Raw genomic sequence first — 19,169 nt, 5'->3', positions numbered from 1 at the left:
AATACAAACATAAGCAATTTAAAGAACTGTCTTTTTTTGCCAAAATTATATCCACTCTACATTTTGGTGTTATAGAACAACAGTGACAGTCAACATCTTTACTTAGCAAAATTCCTTTTGGAAATTGCACTGGCCTGTGAAATCCAAAGGTCTGGGAACTCCTGCTTTAGTACATACCTTCCACTCTAGAAAAGACCTCAGGTCTCCCTAATTTACTCTATCATTCCTGCTTTTATATGCTTATACTTATTGTCTCCCTAATCCTGGAATATCAAAGCTTCAAACCTTACCCATTTTTAAAGACTTCACATCTTATTCATTCATTCAGTCAGTTTACTCAAACAGTTACTGAGCATCTAAGAAGGCATCAGGCTGAGGGGAATGGAATTAGGGTGAGGAATGTATGCCAAGATGATTAGTTCATGAACATTACTCTCAAGGGTTTTACATACTATCCTCTTTATCAAGTCTTAAGTTATAGACTTGGTTAACAATTTCCTAATCACATCATCTGTTAATAGAATGATGAGGGGCCAGACTATTTTAAATCAGAGCTGCTTTGGAAAATCTAGCACATATAGGTCACAGTACTCATTACACGATACACAGTCTCTTGGAGAAGGCTTTTTGGATGAGTCACAGCTTTAAATAGGAAAGAAGGCAATGACGAAGGTCATACCTGAAGTCAGATCAGTGAAGCAGAGCTTCCTATCTTCTTACATCTAAGAACTAATGTCAACAAATCTTCTGATTATTTTACCAAGAAAGAAAATGCTGTAATGATTAATTCTTTCTTAACTAATCTTTTTGATACCTCAAACACCAGAGTGGTTGTTTTTGAATAAAAACTTGCTTCTCTCTTTTTTTTTTTTTGTTTTATAGCTATTCTCTCTCTAATCCTTACCCTGCTGAATTTAATTGCCTTGGCAATGCCAAAACAATGTCTGATCCTAATAGGTCAGCATTGATCGCTCTAAACCAATTGGTTCCTTCATTAGCAAGAAAATGAAGTAAAGAGAAAAGACAGGTGGCACCCGAACAGGCAGCTGGGTTTTTGCTCCTCTTACAGTGCCTCTCTCTCATTAAACAGTAGCTGATCGATTGGCAACTTGCTCAAAATCTACAAAAACTATACATCACTTTTGACACAGAGCTGTTTTAACAGGCCACACAACTCAAGATTTGGATACCCCAGACAGTCTATTTGTGGGGTCCATCACATTCTTCCCAGACAGATGTCTCTTTAGATCATATGGAGAAAAAAAAGGGGAAACATCATGCAATAGACCACTTTCTGGCAAGACACCAAGTAAAGTCCAGAACGGCTAATCCCAGCTCTGAGTTTCTGGAGCAAAGGCTTCCAAGAGGAGAGTCCTCCTCCCAGAGTCTAGACTCTACGGCACAGACCAGCAAGAGGAAGCAAGGAGGGTTAAAAATATCAATCATCAACAGAGAGAGAAAAACAGAGTCAAAGAAGAAAAGGGAATGCAAAAAAAGAGAAAAAAAAATCACAGGAAAAACACAATATATTCAGACTGCGTTACCTTGGTTAGTTGGAAAATGACCCAAGAAAGAGAATAGACTAGGAGTTTTGAAAGATGGCTTAGGGAACTGCCTCTCTGCTAGAATGGGTGAGTCCCTCACTCCTGGGGCAACAATCACATGACCAGAGAGACACAGCAACTCCTTTTCAAGCTGGGGAATACAGCATAGGAAAAGGGGGTGCTACCCAATCTTGATTGAGCACCTACTGTATATCAAAAACCTTGTTAGGCAGTTTACACTGAACCTGATGACAATCTTATGAAGGAGCTAATTTTATCCTCATTTGCCATACTAAAAAGAAAAAGTTTCAGAGATATAAAGTAATCTGTCCAACAACACACAGCAGGAAAGAAATGGCAGTCAGAATCTGAATGTAGTTCTGGTTAATTCCAAAGACCTTGCCCTTTTAATGAACCTCTAGGAGGGAAACTGAAAACAAAACAAAACACCAAAAAATATAGAGTTAATTTATAAAGCACAAAAACAGAGAAAAATACAAAACAAGACACTGATTTTTAAAAATTTATTTATTTTGCTCATCCTTAAGACAATGATTTTTTTTTTTTTGAGATGGAGTCTTGTTCTATCACCCAGGCTGGAGTGCAGTGGCATGATCTTGGCTCACTGCAACCTCTGCCCCCCAGGTTCAAATGATTCTCCTGCCTCAGCCTCCCAAGTAGCTGGGATTATAGGCATGTGCCACCATGCACGGCTAATTTTTGTATTTTTTAGTAGAGACAGGGTTTCGCCATGTTGGCTAGGCTGGTGCTGAATTCCTGACCTCAGGTGATCCATCCGCCTCAGCCTCCCAAAGTGCTGGGATTACAGGCATGAGCCACTGCGTCCAGCCAAGACAAAGATTTGTAATGAGAATAAAAAGAGTAGGAGAAATATGTAGCCATATTGAAGGTTATTGCTTTCATTCTGGAGGTTCTTGCAAATTGACTCTGGGTTCTGCATATTCTGAGGGGAGGAGGCAGGGCCAACATTGTCGACAAGTTTCCCTTTTGCTTGCTGCCTTTCCACAAAGCTAGCCGAGCTAGAAGAGAAATGGCCTAAGAAACAACTGAAGCCACAATAATAGGTGAATTTTCTCTTAAATTTCAAATCCGGAAACAGAAAGAACTTATCAACTTCTATGCCATGAATTCCTTGGTCTAAAAAAAAAAAGTCTAAGAAAAACTTTTCACTTCTTATACTAAGCCACAACATAGTTACTCAATAAAATGCACTTAGCAATATGTGGAATTTATTCATCAATCATTCACAAAACACCTTTCATGGTCAAGGTACTTGCTAAAGCCCGAATGAACACTGCTAGGGCTATTATACCCTCTCATTACAAATACAAATTATCTGAAATCATATTACAATGTTGACTTCCAGGGGAATATCTGCAATATTTGACAATAAAAATAACCAAAAGGTGAATTTTTGACATAATCAGATTTACCACTAATGACAGACAGACAGAGATGTGGAGCCTCTCAAAATCTTCACTCTATTAAGAATTGGGAGAAAGAGAAGAAAGGAGAAAGGGATATTTAATAGAGGCCTATTATCTGTTTGGGCACCATGTAATATCCTGGGGATACAAAAACAAAAAGATGAGGGCACAGTTCTCTAGGAGTTCAGAGTCTAGTAGAAAAGACAAGATATTTGGTCATTCATCCATCCATCCACTCACCCATGTATCCCTTCCTTCATTTTTAACAACCAGCAACTATTTATGGAGAACCTATGATGTGTTGTCAAGTACTATGCTGGGTACTGAGAATATAACAATAAACCAGAAGGATGTAGTCCTTGCCCTCATGAACTTAAGAGTCTAGTGGGGAAGTCAGGCCAGGAAATAGGCAACTATAATAAAATATAGTAAGTACTATGAAAGGAGAAAGACAGGGCATTCTAATAGCATAGAATAAGCAGGCCATTGGTGTTGATGGTGATGATGGGGTGGGGGCTGTTCTGGTAAAAAGAATGCTTCTCACAGAAAGACATATCCGAATTGGAACTTGAGGGATAAAAAGAAGTTAGAAAGACAAGCAAGAAGAAAAGAAACAGAAATTTTTTGTGGTAAGAAAGAACAATATGTAGCAATATCCAGAGACAAGTCAGGGCATGCCAGAGGGGCTAAAAAGACATTTTACAGATGCATCATACAGTGATAGCCAGCCTCCAAAATGACACCCAATGGTTGTTTTCTGTTATTCATATCTTTTTGTGGTTCCTTCTCATACTAATATCCTATTGGTTACAAAGGTCAGTTCCAAAATGACAATGTCTGACTTTCAAGTCTAGGAAAAAAAAAGCAAAACATTACAGTTTCTGCTTTGCTTTCTCTCTTGGATCACTTTCTCTGGAGGATGGCAGCCACCATGCTGTAGGGACACTCGAGCAGCCCTCTATATAAGAAAATGTGGAAAATCTGCCAACAGTCAGTGTCAACTTGCCAACCATGCAAATGGGCCACCTTGAAAAATGAAGCTGTCAAACCTATTCATAACTTCAGATGACTACAGCCTTGGCTGACATCTTGACTTTAATCCTATAAGAGATTGTGATGTAGGTATGAGCTGACAGAAGATAAAATCAAAAAAGAGAGGAAGAAAAAAAAAAGAAGAGACTGTGAGGATCTGAATGTTTATTTCCCACCCCCAAAATTCATATGTCGAAATACTAACCCCCAATGGACAGAATTAGGAGGTGGGGGCTTTGGGGAGGTGATTAGGTCATGAGTGAGGAGCCCTCATGAATGAGACTGGTTCCCTTATAAAAAGAGGCCAGAGAGCCAAGTGTGGTGGTTCACACCTGCAATCCTAATACTTTGGGATGCTGAGGTGGGATTACTTGAGCCCCAAAGTTACAGACCAACCTGAGCAACATAGTGGGACCCTGCCTCTACAAAAAAAATTTTTTTTTAATTAACAGGGCGTGTTGGTTTGCACCTATCGTCCCAGCTACTCAGGAAGCTGAGGTGGGAGGATTGCTTAAACTCAGGAGGTTCAAGGCTGCAATGAGCCATGATCGTGCCAGCCTGTCTCAAAAAAAAAAGAGGCCAGAGAAAGCTTCTTCGTCCCTTCTGTCATGTGAGGCCACTGCGAGAAAGTGCCACCTATATATCAGTAAACTGCCCTCACCAGATGCCAAAATTGTTGGCACCTTGATCTTGGACTTCTCAGCCTCCATAACTGTGAGAAATAAATTTCTGTTGTTTATAAGCGACCCAGTTAATAGTATTTGTTAGTAACAGCCTGAACAGACTATCACAGCGACCTCAAGCCAAAACCACTCAGCTAAACTACTCTCAAATTCCTAATCCCTAGAAACTGTGAGATAATAAATGTTTACTGCTTTTTTGTTTTTTTGAGATGGAGTCTCACTCTGTCGCCCAGGCTGGAGTGCAGTGGTGTGATTTCGGCTCACTGCAACCTCTGCCTCCCGGGTTCAAGTGATTCTCCTGCCTCAGCTTCCCAAGCAGCTGGGATTACAGGCATGTGCCACCAAGCCCAGCTAATTTATTGTATTTTTAGTAGAGATGGGGTTTCACCATGTTAGCCACGATGTTCTTGATCTCCCGACCTTGTGATCTGCCCACCTCGGCCTCCCAAAGTGCTGGGATTACAGGCGTGAGTCACCGCGCCTGGCTTTGTTTTAAGTCACTATGTTTGGGGTCATCTGTTACACAGCAATATAAAATTAATATACACAGCATTTAAGATGAGAGGAAGGTGACTGAGGTAAGAAGCTAAAAAGACAGGGCCAGATCAAGTAAAAATTTTAATGAAATGATATTGGCCTTTATCATGAAAACAATGGAGAGTCACTGGATGTTTTAAAAGACGGAAATGACAGAGCTACATTTAGCAGAGTATCTGGCTACATTGTTCTTGTTTGGGAACTGAACAGAAGAAAGATAAAACCAAAACCAAAAAACTGAGTTAGTGTATTGAATGTGAACCTGCTATGTCTCTAAGATTCCCTCAACCTCTACCAACTTTCTTTTTAACATATACTGAGTCATCCTTCTACCTGTGAACTTGGATAAAATGTCATACTGCTTTCTGAACAGTTGCCAAGGGGTTGGAGGAAGTCAATGGGAAACAGAAAATTAGGGGGAAGTCATGTCTGAAAAACCTGCTATTTGTCTTGCCGTGGCCAAGAAGGTAAGGTGCTATATCATACTTTTCCCTCCTTGATTTTCCTTTATCCTTTACCCTTGCCACTTCGGGCTGGAAGTTACCAAAAAAATGTCAGCACTTTAATTCTTGCTTCAGGTTCTACCTCCTACAGCTGTTAATGCCTACTGCAGTAGTCACTGCCCATAGTTACCTATATAGAGGTAGAAATGTGGTTAATCTAAATTAAGATGAGCTCTAAGTGTAAAATACACACTGGATTTTAGTATTTAAAAGGAAATTTTAAACACGCCGCTTTTATGTTGATTACATGTTGAACTGATATTTTGAATACATTGGTTTAAATAAAATACATTGTTAATTTCACTTGATTCCTTTTTTTTTTTTTTTTTTTTTTTGAGACAAGGTCTCACTTTGTCATTCAGGCTGGAGTGTAGTGGCGCAATCTCGGCTCACTGCAACCTCTGCCTCCTGGGTTCAAGTGATTCTCATGCCTCAGCTTCCCAAGTAGCTGGGATTACAGGCATGCACCATCACACCCGGCTAATTTTTGTATTTTTAGTAGAGACAGGGTTTGGCCATGTTGGCCAGGCTGGTCTTGAACTCCTGGCCTCAAGTGATTCACCTGCTTTGGCCTCCCAAAGTGCTGGGATTACAGATGTGAGCCACCACACCACCTCACTTGCTTCTTTTTATCTTTTTTAATATAGCTACTAGAAAATGTAAAATAACATAATATTTCTATTGGACAGCACTGTTCTAGAGGACCTAGAATAAGACAGTACACAAGTTAAGCAAGAAAAGGGCAATTAGTTATTGCAATGGAGATGTAGAAAAGAAGACTGAAAAGAATTTAAGGACAAAGCATTGCCAAATAGAAATGACTGGCTGTGGAAGAGGGGAGGAATGAAAGACGACGCCCAGCTTTGTGGCTGGGGCAACTTACTGAGATGAGAACTTCGGAAGAAGAACATGTTGGAAGGTAGGATTGGTTACCTTGAGGCATTCTGTTGTGAATTTCAGGTGCATCACTAGTGAAGCTATGCAGTGGCCATATTTCAGCGTGCTAACCACAAGCACAGGAGAGAGAACTAGGCAGGAGATGAAGATGTGTTATTGGCCGGGCACGGTGGCTCAAGCCTGTAATCCCAGCACTTTGGGAGGCCGAGACGGGTGGATCACGAGGTCAGGAGATCGAGACCATCCTGGCTAACATGGTGAAACCCCGTCTCTACTAAAAAATACAAAAAACTAGCCGGGTGAGTTGGTGGGCGCCTGTAGTCCCAGCTAGTCAGGAGGCTGAGGCAGGAGAATGGCGTAAACCTGGGAGGCGGAGTTTGCAGTGAGCTGAGATCTGGCCACTGCACTCCAGCCCGGGCGACAGAGCGAGACTCCGTCTCAAAAAAAAAAAAAAAAAAGAAGATGTGTTATTAACAGATGCCATGTGAACCCATGAATTTGCTAAGAAAGAGTGTGCAGAGTGAGAAAAGTGGAGGACACAAACACATTAAGAATATCATTCTAGACTGTGATAGGTGTTATACAGAAAACAGAGCAGAATCACAAGATAGTGAGTGACGGGATAGGGCTGAGGGGTTAGTTAAGCCTGGGGATAAATGAGATGGGAGCAAGGAAGTCCACTGGACAAACAGAGCATTCTTGTGGAAGAAACGTCAAGTGCAAATGCAGAAGTTATAAATAGCCTGACAGGTTTATGGAAGGAGCACGGGTCTGGTACTACTGGAATATATAATAGAGCAGGAGGAATGGAACAGGAGAGACTGCATGGGCACAGAGTGGGCAGATCATGAAAGGCTCTGCATTTTAAGCTGTGGAACTTGGACTTTAGGCCACAGGCAAAGAGGAGCCCTGAGAAGTTTTACTAGAGGAGTGACATGACTTCATTCGATTTTTACAACTTTCTTCAAGGTACATGTTCCTAACTACAAGGGGCCCCACCTACTTGGTTCTGACATATCACTGGGTTCCATGAAGCACAATTTTAAAAACACTATGTTAAATGACTTCTCTAGGCTTTAAACCTGAACAGTCTATGGTTAAAAGATCAGTGAGAGAAATATAAAACTATACTTGTGCCAGGTTCACAAGTTTCTCTTTCTTCTCTGTCCCAACCCTCCCCTCATTCACACTCAGATAACCGTGTGCATGGCAAGCCTGAATGTTAGGAATATGAGGCCATACCAAGGAATCAATGTCACATATTCAGACAAAATACATGGGCAGGAGGAAGTAAATACCCTCTTGAGGGCTGTCATTAAACCATCCAAACTAAAAAGAAACAATACAAGTCACAGCCTGATTATTCTGCAGTGGCCTCATCCAGACCCTTTCACCATCCTCTATCTACCTGCTCATTGGCTCTTAATGACTCCATTGCCCACTCACCCTCCCCTCATAGGCACACAGGCCCAGAAACGAAAAGAAGGAAACCACCAAAGAAGTTAGCTATGACAACAAAGGAGAAGAAAATTAGCTAATGGCTGAAACAGAGTTTAACATTATCTGTTTATTTCAACTTTATTTCACCAAAGCACTTACCATTTTTTCCTAATTTATTCTTATACCCATTTTAAAATGTAATTATTTAATTTAATTTAATTTGTGGCCAGAAGAAGTGAATTGTGGAGATATACACTCCCTGCCCTCAGTTCAGAGCCTTTTGCCATCACACTACTTTTCATTCCATCATGGGTTTTCTAAGATGAAACATTTCATAACACTAAGAGGGAGAAACATTTGTTTTTACTAGGAAAAGGTTTATTTTTAAAATAAACGGTGTTCAGGAATAGCTTTCACCAGTGTTCCTTATGATATAATAGCAGGTCCTATGGTGAGAAGAATTTGCAAACACTTTGCAAAAACACTGAGAAACGACTGTGTCTCAACAGCCAAATGGGTTTCTGAACAAAAACTAAATTAAATCCATTATAAAAAGCTTTTCAGTGGACTACATTTAAATCCCACTGACTTCTTAATCTTTCTAGACTTTAATATAATGCACCTAATACTACCTAGATATCGAATATTTAGGATATCTGGAAGTAAATCTCTAAATCTTAAAATTGTCTACTAGATCAACTACAAATACTATACACACACAATCACATGAAAGGCAACAGTGCAAGTGAAAGAATGCTGGACTTGGGAGCATAAAGACTTTTGTTTCTGCTATGTTTTCTACTCGCTGTATGAATTGTGGAAGCTTACTTAACCTTTGGGTCAGTTTATCTGTCAATAAAATGAGGTTACCGGTAAATAATAAATAATTTAAATTCCCTATATAGGTTCACCAACCACTCTAGATGAGTTTGGTAATCTATGGCAGAGACTGTGAGTTGCCTATCCAAGAATCCATCTATTCTCTTTTTCCTAAGTAAAACAACCTAGTTTTTTTTTTTTTTTTTAAAGCTGAACCCATAGCTGCCTAGAATAAAGGTTGTATTTCCCAAAGTCCTTTGCAGCTATGTTCTGATCATTTCTTTCTTTCTTTCTTTCTTTCTTTTTTTTTTTTTTGAGACAGAGTTTTGCTCTTGTCGCCCAGGCTGGAGTGCAACGGCGTGGTCTCAGCTCACCGCAACCTCCGCCTCCCGGGTTGAAGCGATTCTCCAGCCTCAGCCTGCAGAGTAGCTGGGATTATGGGCATGTGCCACCATGCCCAGCTAATTTTTTTTTTATAGTTTTAGTAGAGACAGGGTTTCTCCATGTTGGTCATGCTGGTCTTGAACTCCTGACCTCAGCTGATCCGCCCACCTCGGCCTCCCAAAGTGCTGGGATTATAGGTGTGAGCCACTGTGCCTGGGCTTGTTCTGAACTTTTCACTATTTTCGCCTTTCCTGTCACTCTTCCTTTCCAAGGCATACCTCTGTACCTGGGTTCCTGACCGCATCGGGTCCTGTTTCCTTCACCAGTTCCTTCTTCCACCTGTCCCAGCAGCTGTTTCTTCTCTGTAGTATCTTTAATTGCTCTCTCACTGCTAGCCACTTCCTCTCAGCCCAGATCCTTAAAAAACACACCTGTTTTAAGTAATCAGTCCCTCTTATCTCCCCTTTCTTATCAAACTTCTAGAACCCATAGTTCATACACCAACCTTCCACTTTCTCATAGGCTTACTGTCGCTGTTCCTTTTCTCCTTTGCTCTACTGAAACTAATCTTAAAAATCACTCAATGTCCTCTAAGGGCCAAACCCCATGGCCTCTTTTCAGTCTTTATCCCATTTGACAGCCTTACAGGTATCTAGCATGATTAACCACCCTTTCTCCTCAAAAGCCTTCTTTCCTCCGCCTTATGTAACATCTTCCCCAGGTGCTTCTAATGCCTCTCTGACCAATCCTTCTCAGGTTCTTTTGCACCCTTATCCTTTTTATTTACTCCAATGATCACTCCCTAGGATACCAGCCCAGATTCCCTCTTGTCTCAGCAAATACACAATCCAAGGTAGTTTAGTCTCTCTCAGAGTATCAACTACTTTTAAATGTTTATTTGTCTTCCTGATTACAAAAGTATTCATGATCACTGTAACAAGTTTAAAATAATTTTTTAAAAGAATTTACTTTGTGCCTGGTGTAGGTTAGGAATTCTCATGTGTATTATTTATTTAAGTTTCACCATAATCCTATGAGATAAACATCTCCTATTCCTTCAGCTACAATGCTCCTTCCGCCACTTTAAACCAGGCTAATTACTTCAGGCCAGGTCATGGCTCAAGAGTCATTTCCTTCCCTGACCTTCTTTCCAGATCAGGACATCATATTACTCTCTGTCATAGCATCCTGTTCTTCCCTTCCATAATATGTATCACAATTGATATTTGATATGGTCTGGCTCTGTGTCCTCACCCAAATCCCATCTCAAACTGTAATCCCCATATGTCAAGGGAGGGACCTGGTGGGAGGTGATTGGGTCATGGGGACTGTTTCCCCATGCTGTTCTCATGATAGTGAAGGAGTTCTCACGAGAGATGATGGTTTAAGTGTGGCACTTTGCTCTTTCTCTTCTACTCTCTCCTGCCACCATGTAAAATGTGCCTTGCTTCCCCTTTGCCTTCTGCCATGATTGTAAGTTTCCCAAGGCCTCCCCAGCCGTGCAGAACTGCCAGTCAATGTTAAACCTCCTTCCTTTATAAATTATCCAGTCTCAGGTAGTATCTTTATATCAGTGTGAAAAAGGACTAATACAGTATTTATATACCTTTTGTTTACTATGTCTGCCTCCAGGCTCTATAGTGGCTCAAACAGTCTCGCTGAAGGATTCTTTGAAATTAAAATTTCCCAAAGGAGGAACAGAATCACTGTTGTACAAAAGTGAAATGATCAACCCTGGCAAAGGGACAAGCAGTAGAGACCTGGAGAATATTTCCATGTTGCTTAATCTATTGTCTAGGTTCCAGGATAGAGCTATTATGAATTATTCACAAAAAGGCAGTATGTATAGTCAAATGGTTAAGAAAACAGGTTTTGGAGTGAGTGACCTGGGTTCAAGTTCCAGCTCTGCCACTGATTTATTGTAGGACTGTGGGCAAGGATTCTTCATTGTAAAATGAAGACAAAAGTTAGCATTAAATGAGAATAATTCATTGTAACATACATAGCAGCTTAATGCCTGATACCTAATAAGTGTTCAACAAATGTTAACTATATATATTCTACTCTTTAAAAGAATCCCAAGGGTGACTACAAGTGGCTTTCTATATTGGTTCCAATATATTTGAAATTATAACCAGAAGATGTTCTTTAAAATTGCTAATATAATCAATATACAAAAATCAATCGTATTTCTATAAATAAGCAATGAAAAAATGAAAATAAAATTAAGAAAATAATTTCATTTACAATCACATCAAAAAGAATAAAATATTTAGAAACATATTTAGCAAATATGCAAGACTAGTACATTGAAAAGTATAAAATATTGTTGAAAGAAATTAAAGGACTCCTAAATAAATAGAAAGACATCCTGTGTTCATGGATTAAAATATTTAATATGTTAAGGTGGCAATACTTCTCAAAGTGATCAACAGATTCAATGCAATCCTTTTCAAAATCCCAACACACTTATTTGTAGAAATTGACAATCTGATCCTAAAATTCATACGGAAAGAACCCAGAATAGCCAAAACAATCCCCCATCCCCAAAAGAGTTAGAAGACTCATATTTCCTGATTTTAAAACTTGTGACAAACCACAGTAATCAAGATAGCCTAACACTGGCATAAGGATAGACATATAAACCAACAGAATAAAATTGAGAGTACAGAAATAAACCCATACATCTATGGTCAACTGATTTTTGACAAGGCTGCCAAGACAATTCAATGGGGGAAATGTGCCTGGGACAACTGGATGTCCAATACAAAAGAATGAATTTAGACTCTTACCTCACACCATATATAAAAAGTAACTAAAAATGGATCAAAGATCTAAACATAAGAGCCAAAACTATAATATGTTTAGAAGAAAATACAGGTGTATATTATCATAACCTTAGATTAGGCAACAGTTTCTTAGCAATGAAAGCTAAATCAGCCAGACTTGGTGGCTCATGCCTATAATAACTGCACTTTGGAAGGCCAAAGAGGGAGGATTGCTTGAGCTCAGGAGTTCGAGACCAGAGTGGGCACCATCGTGAGACTCTATCTCCACTAAAATTAAAAAAAAAAAACTAGTTGGACTGTGGTGGTGTGCACCTGTCATCCCAGCTACTCAGTTGGTTAAGGTGGGAGAATTGCTTAAGCCTGGGACACACAGGCTGCAGTGAGCTATCACTGTACTTCAGCCTGGGTGATAAAGTGAAACCCTGTCCAAAGAGAGGGGAGGGGAGGGGAGGGGAGAGGACAGGAGAGGAGAGGAAAGGAAATGGGAAAGGGAAAAGGAAAGGGAAAGGAAAGAAAAGAAAAGAAAAACCTAAATCACAAGCAACCAAAGAAAAAAATAAATTAGACTTCATCAAAATTTAAAACTTTTGTGCTTCAAAGGACATTATCAAGAAAGCAAAAAGACAACTCACAAAAAGAGAGACGATATTTCCCCACAAAATTAAATCATATATCTGATAGGGGTCTGGTATTATATACATATATATATCTTAAAACTCAACAATTTTAAAAAATCCAGTTAAACAATGGGCACCTAAACAAAAACCAACTTAATTTAAAAAGGGATTGGCCGGGCGCGGTGGCTCAAGCCTGTAATCCCAGCACTTTGGGAGGCCAAGACGCGTGGATCACAAGGTCAGGAGATCGAGACCATCCTGGCTAACACGGTGAAACCCCGTCTCTACTAAAAAATACAAAAACTAGCCGGGCGAGGTGGCGGACGCCTGTAGTCCCAGCTACTCGGGAGGCTGAGGCAGGAGAATGGCGTGAACCCGGGAGGTGGAGCTTGCAGTGAGCTGAGATCCGGCCACTGCACTCCAGTCTGGGCGACAAAGCGAGACTCTGTCTCAACAACAACAACAACAAAAAAAAAAAAAAAAAAAAAGGGATAAAGAATCTGGATAAGACATTTTCCCAAAAAACCCCGTAAATACTCAATAACCATACGAAAAGACACTCAATGTTATTAGCCATCAGGTAAATGCAAATGAAAACCACAACTGATATACCCACAAGGATGGCTATAATAAAAAATGTCTGATAATGACAATGAGTGTTGATGAGGATGTTGAGAAATTAGCACCATTCCATACTGCTATTGGGAATGTAAAATGGTACAGTTTCTATGGAAAACAGTCTGGTAGATCCTCAAAAAGTTAAAGATAGAATTTCCATATGACCCAGCAATTCTACTCCTAGTTATACACCCAAGGGATCTGAAAACATATGTCCATACAAGAACATGTACGTAAATGTGTATAGCAGCATTATTCATAGCAGCCCAAAGATTAAAATGGCCCAAATATCTATCAACTCATGAATGGATAAGTAAAATACTGTATATTCATACAATGGAACATTATTCAGCCATAAATAGAAATGAAGTACTGATATATGCTATAACACAGATGAACCTTGAGAAAATTATGTGAAGTAAAAGAAGCCAGACACAAAAGGCCACATATTGTATGACTCCATTTACATGAAATGTCCAGAATATGCAAATCCATAAAGACATAAAGTAGATTAGTGGTCGCCAGGGGATGGGGGGAGAAGGGATTGGGGAGTGACTGCTTATGGGTACAGGGTTTCTTTTTGGGGTGATAAAAATGTTAGTGGTGATGGATGCACAACCTTCTGAATATACTAAAGACCAGTTAATTGTACACCTTAAAATGGTGAATTTATGGCATATTAACTATATCTCAATTTTTAAAATTCCAAAACAAGTAGCTAATATGAATCTGCTCCTTTAGCACACTAGCGCATTTTCTTTCCTCAGCAGACTTAGAGAACAAGTACTCTTCATTTACCATAGCATGATTTTGTCTTTAATATCTTAAAACAGTGGTAGACCCAGTTAGGTAACTTTACTTGATAAAGAAGTAGAATAGACAAATGTGCATCTTATCTGGCACAGTTCCAAAATAGAGGATGCATTCATTACTGACAGCACAGCTCGGACAATAGAAGACTCACACATTTAAAAACTGAAAGCTTCCGCCCAGAGCAAGTCAATAAAAAACAAAGCCCCAAACTACTAACTCGACATCCCTGAGCCTGCCTGGCATGCATGGGATCTCATTCTGCCAAAAACCAAATTCAAAACAAATATCAAGGTTCTAGGGAAGGCAAAGCTCAGACAAGCAAAAGCATTTCTAGTTGTTACTGCAGATAAGGGATAAAGAGACGTGTTTCATTCTGGGCTTGTTATTATGAAATTGACCCTGGCCAGCAGAGGATAAAATTGGGATGGTTTAACTCCAGGTAAAAAGGTAGAGCTCAGTTCCAAAGTGGCCCGCACTTGAAATAGTTTCTACTTCAGTTAATTCTGTCAGAAAAGAGGCAAATTCAGAAATCTCTTCAGGTTAGAGCCCTAGCCCTTTTCCGCATTGTAAAATTCATACTGGGAAGAGGCTGAGGTAGGAAATATTACTGTAATCACTGAGGCTTTTAGTGCTTATTGTCGATTGTTACGAAACGATCCTTGTTTGATTCATACCTCTAAACAATCAGAAGAAATCAAAGTCACAATGTAAGAGTTTCAGGAACACATACAAAACTTGCCTGATGGTTGTAGCTTTGAGTTGTGCAATTTTAGGAACGTACCATGATCTCTGGCTTCTGTCCAGAACGTTAAATAGACAGTCTATCTGAGGAAGGGCCTGACCCCTCATACCTGACCTGGGCAGGTCTGTGACTACATGTGTATCACTAGCTTTGAACCTGATACCCTGTAAGACAAGGGAGGAAAATCTGGAAACTGGCAAAACAGTTAAAAAATAAACAAACTAAAAACAATTGGACAGTCATTGTAGGGCTCCTGCCAACTTCTGGTTTCTTGCCATAGAGAGTAATGATTCCTGCCAGTCACTTAGAAAAAGAATAGCTTCTAGAAAAGCCAAATTGCTATGACCTAAAAACAGCAACTCTGCATCAGCACATAAAAACTTATAGGAAGCTGGAAGTCTGAAAAATCAGATTCATACTCAGAAATTTAATCTCTCCTCCAATATTGAAGCTATAATGAGAAATAAGCTCCTGCAAAAACACATATTAATCATTTTATTGGTTCTGTTGTTAAAAAAAAAAAAAACAATAACACCCAGCTAGTGTTACATTCTCAGCGCAAATGATACATGGTTTTGTGATGGCAAAACCGTCAAATTATTTTATCCATATTTGTTCTATAATTTTTTAAAACTAAATATTTCCAAATAAATAGAAGTCAATGCAATCAGGAAAAGTAGCCATAAAGCCTATTTGAGTTTCCATACTAATCACAGATATTCTAGTGTTGGTCTAAATATTCTAGTGATAAACAATTCGGCACTTAGAATAATTCTCCATGTCATCTGTGCACAACAGCTACAAATGAAATTTTGAAAAAGTCTTTGGGGGAGTAAAAGCTCTGTGAAGATGTTGGGGGAGGGGCAGTGAAATGTGGATGCTTCAGAGGTCAACAACAGTGGAGAGAATGTTAAGGAGCTATGACATCAGCAGAGACGTGTATTGGTAAGCTACCATTCAAGTGGGCTCAACTTTAGGCCTCTCAACCCAAAACCTGAGCTTAGATCCAACACACATTCATAGGTCCTTAGTTGTAAAAGGCAAGGGAAGATAAGGAAAGAGATTCTTCACAACTCTGAGGAGAGGGACCTAGCATCTTCTTATACATCATGGTTCCTACACAAATCTAACATTCTGGAGTCTCAGAGGAGAGTAACCAGAAGGAGCATCAGCATAGGCCAAAGGCAAAATTCTTTGCCAAGCTGTAAGTGCTTTTGAGATTTTGATCTAAAGCCCGAGAATTGATTGTGGTTTCGTTTTTTTTTTAATCTCCAAATTCTACTGACTGTCAGCAAGTTTAAGCAAGCCCCACATCACACTGTATAGGAATATACATACATTACCATTCCATTAAATTTCTTGTCAGAATTGGTACTTGGAATAGACCTCTTAGATTAAGGATACATTTTCATTTACAGTAAGGACTTGGCATTCCCAATTCCCAGTGGTAGTACTAGAAGAAGTGGAAAAATAATTTTCTGATACTCTTACTCTCAAAAACAATGTCAGAAGATTAAAAGACTAGTCCTGGATATGCAATTTTAATAAGAAGAATCACACTGGGAGAAATGAAAGTTTCTACAGGTATCATATCATCTGAAATCAACAATCACCCTGGTGAGGAACGTAGGACAAAGTACTTTCTTATTATGATTTTTAAATGGGGATCACGCTTTGCTGCCCAGGCTGGAGTGCAGTGCCTATTCACAGACACGATCCCAGTGCACTGCAGCCTCAAACTCCTGGGCTCTAACAATCCTCCTGCCTCAGCCTCCTGAGTAGCTAGGACTACAAGCGAGTGCCACTATGCCTGGCTAGGATTATCACCATGCTCAGGGAAGCTCAATGACCAGTCTGAGAAGGATTCACACGGTAAGCAGCAGAACCAGGTCTGGAAGTGAAGTCTTCAGAGTTCAAATTCCTTGTTCTGTTTCCACTACCTGGCTGTCTTCTGCAATTAACATGCAAACGTAAGGAGAATGGGAGGCAGAAATGGGAGTGAACAAGAAGAAAGCAGAATAAAAATCTATGTTGCACCTGAGTATTTCTCAAATAGATTTTAATTTTATTTTCCTGCAGGTTTGGAAAAGTGTTTGATGACCACATTTTAACTGTTTAAACTTTTATTTTCCTTCTGAATCCGACTTGCATCACATCTGTTGATCACATATAAAATAAAATTGCCAGAGATTAAGCAATGAGTTGTTTTCAATAAATTTCAACTTTTGTTCCCAGTCCAATTCAAATGGCAATTTTCAGAATGAGCCAAATTGAGAGATCATTTCAGAGCAATAAAAGAGGAAGCTCTTTCAGTAGGGAATCACTTTTGAGTTCTAGTTCTTTGAAATGTTATGTTTAAGACCAATTACTTATCTGGTATGCCTGTATACAAGACTGGCTATGCCCAGATCAGGACGAGAAGCAGACCAGCCACAGTTCTTCCTGTGTGCAACCTGCAGCAGCTCCTTGCAGAGTCTGGCCGGGGTTTTGAAGAATTTTAGTCATGCATTTAATAAAAGTCATTTTCCCAATGTGCTAGACTTCAGTTCTAACTTGGAAAAGGGGAGCTAAGTTGGGTAAAGTTCAATGTGGGGAAATACGTGAGACAAAATCAGCTAAGTGACTGCTTTCAACGAAAACCAAAAACTATTTCATTTTCCATGGGTATTTTCACAATGTTTTCCTATGTCATGACTATAAAATGATCAATAGTAAATTCTGAAATAGCTATGGAAATAATTATCAAAACTGGATTCAATTAGAAGACTAACAAAATCTATCAATCATACTTGCCTTTCCATCCAGATAAATTCAAGAATTCCTGCATTCAAGGTCCTCAATGGACAACTCTGATGTATAATCAGATCAAAGGAAAGCTGTTTTTGCTTTCTTTTTGGAGATAATTTATTTTTCCTAAAAAAGGAATCCCAATGAAACAGCTGATATATAACCTAAATTAGGCCACTTTACTTACTAACACTTGAAGGACATTGATTTAAAATTATGGCATTGGCAAAGCATGGTGGCTCATGCCTGTAATCTCAGCACTTTGAGGCCAAGGCAGGAGGATCACATGAGGCCAGGAGTTCGAGACCAGCCTGGGTAACATAGTGAGACCCCCATCTCAAAAGAAAATAGAAAAATTAACTAGGTGTAGTGCCATGCGTCTGCAGTCCCAGTTACTTGGGAGGCTGAGGCGGGAGGATCAGTTGAGCCCAGGAGTTCAAGGCTGCAGTGAGCTATAATCGTGCCACTGCACTCCAGCAACAGAGCAAGACCCTGTCTCTAAACAAAACAAAACAAACAAAATCCAAAAAACAGTTCTCATATTCTCTTACTTCCTTTGCCAACTATTCTAATGCTCAAAGGTTAAATACATTGAAGAGAATCCAAAAAGAATCCAAAGCTTTGGGATATGGATAGGGGATGAACCCACCAATGTTCGGTTTTCCTTTGCTCGGGTGGAAATAATTCCAAGACTGCCACATTGACACCTTAGCCTTACATCATGAAAGATAGTTGTTAGGGTCACTATATTTGCATGTTGGCTTAACAAAAAAAATCCCTGAAAAACTACTGAACATACAAACTATAAATACTCCAAAGTAAACAGTTGCTGTGTAGAATCAACACAAAAAGAATGTATGCAAAGAGAGAACATCTTTTATTATTTCCTAAGTCTTACCAACAATAGGCTTCCAAATTAATTTTGTCTTTACCCCTCTTTGTCAGAAAAACTAAGGCTAAAAGCAGTAGCATTTCTACCATCCCTCCCTCACTCAGTCCATTCTCAAGAAGCATAGAGCCCAAAGAAAGTATCCAAAGGAGAGTGATACGAAATTCTAATACTTAGGTACTAGTTCAGTTACCAGTGCTATAGAAAAAGATCAAAGAGAAATGATTGGTACACAGGCGCAGTAGCTCATGCCTGTCATCCCAGTACTTTGGGAGGCCGAGGCAGGTGGATCACTTGAGGCCAGGAGTTCGAGCCCAGCCAGGCCAACAAGGTGAAACCCTGTCTTCACTAAAAATACAAAAATTAGCCAGGCATGATGGCAGGCGCCTGTGATCCCAGGTACTTGGGAGGCGGAGGCAGGAGAATCGCTTGAACTAGGGAGGTGGAGGTTGCAGTGAGCTGACATTACATCAATGCACTCCAGCCTGGGTGACAGAGAGAAACTCCATCTCAAAACCAAACCAAATCCAAGAGAAATAACTGGTGGCCTACAACACAATGTGAATTAACTTAATTCCTTAAGCAGGCTTAATGGGCATACTTTTCTGAGATATTCTATAAGGGCTT

The 19,169-nt window shown here is 39.7% G+C and overlaps 1 protein-coding gene across 6 annotated transcripts in view; it reads right to left on the bottom strand.

Moving 5' to 3' along the window:
* BTBD9 (BTB domain containing 9) overlaps window positions 1-19,169 on the bottom strand; it is a 481,979-nt gene that overhangs the window by 227,210 nt on the left and 235,600 nt on the right. The window contains exon 5 of one of the 6 annotated variants that reach the window (XM_078000052.1): window positions 12,263-12,343. The exons of the other annotated variants lie outside the window; for them this stretch is intronic. Coding sequence (XP_077856178.1) covers window positions 12,263-12,343 — 81 coding nt within the window. The remainder of the gene's footprint in view (window positions 1-12,262; window positions 12,344-19,169) is intronic. 6 annotated transcript variants of the gene reach the window in all.

This window comes from Macaca mulatta, chromosome 4, assembly GCF_049350105.2.
Source record: "Macaca mulatta isolate MMU2019108-1 chromosome 4, T2T-MMU8v2.0, whole genome shotgun sequence".
Classification (NCBI taxonomy): Eukaryota; Metazoa; Chordata; class Mammalia; order Primates; family Cercopithecidae; genus Macaca; species Macaca mulatta.
This window is presented reverse-complemented; position numbering and strand designations above follow the sequence as displayed.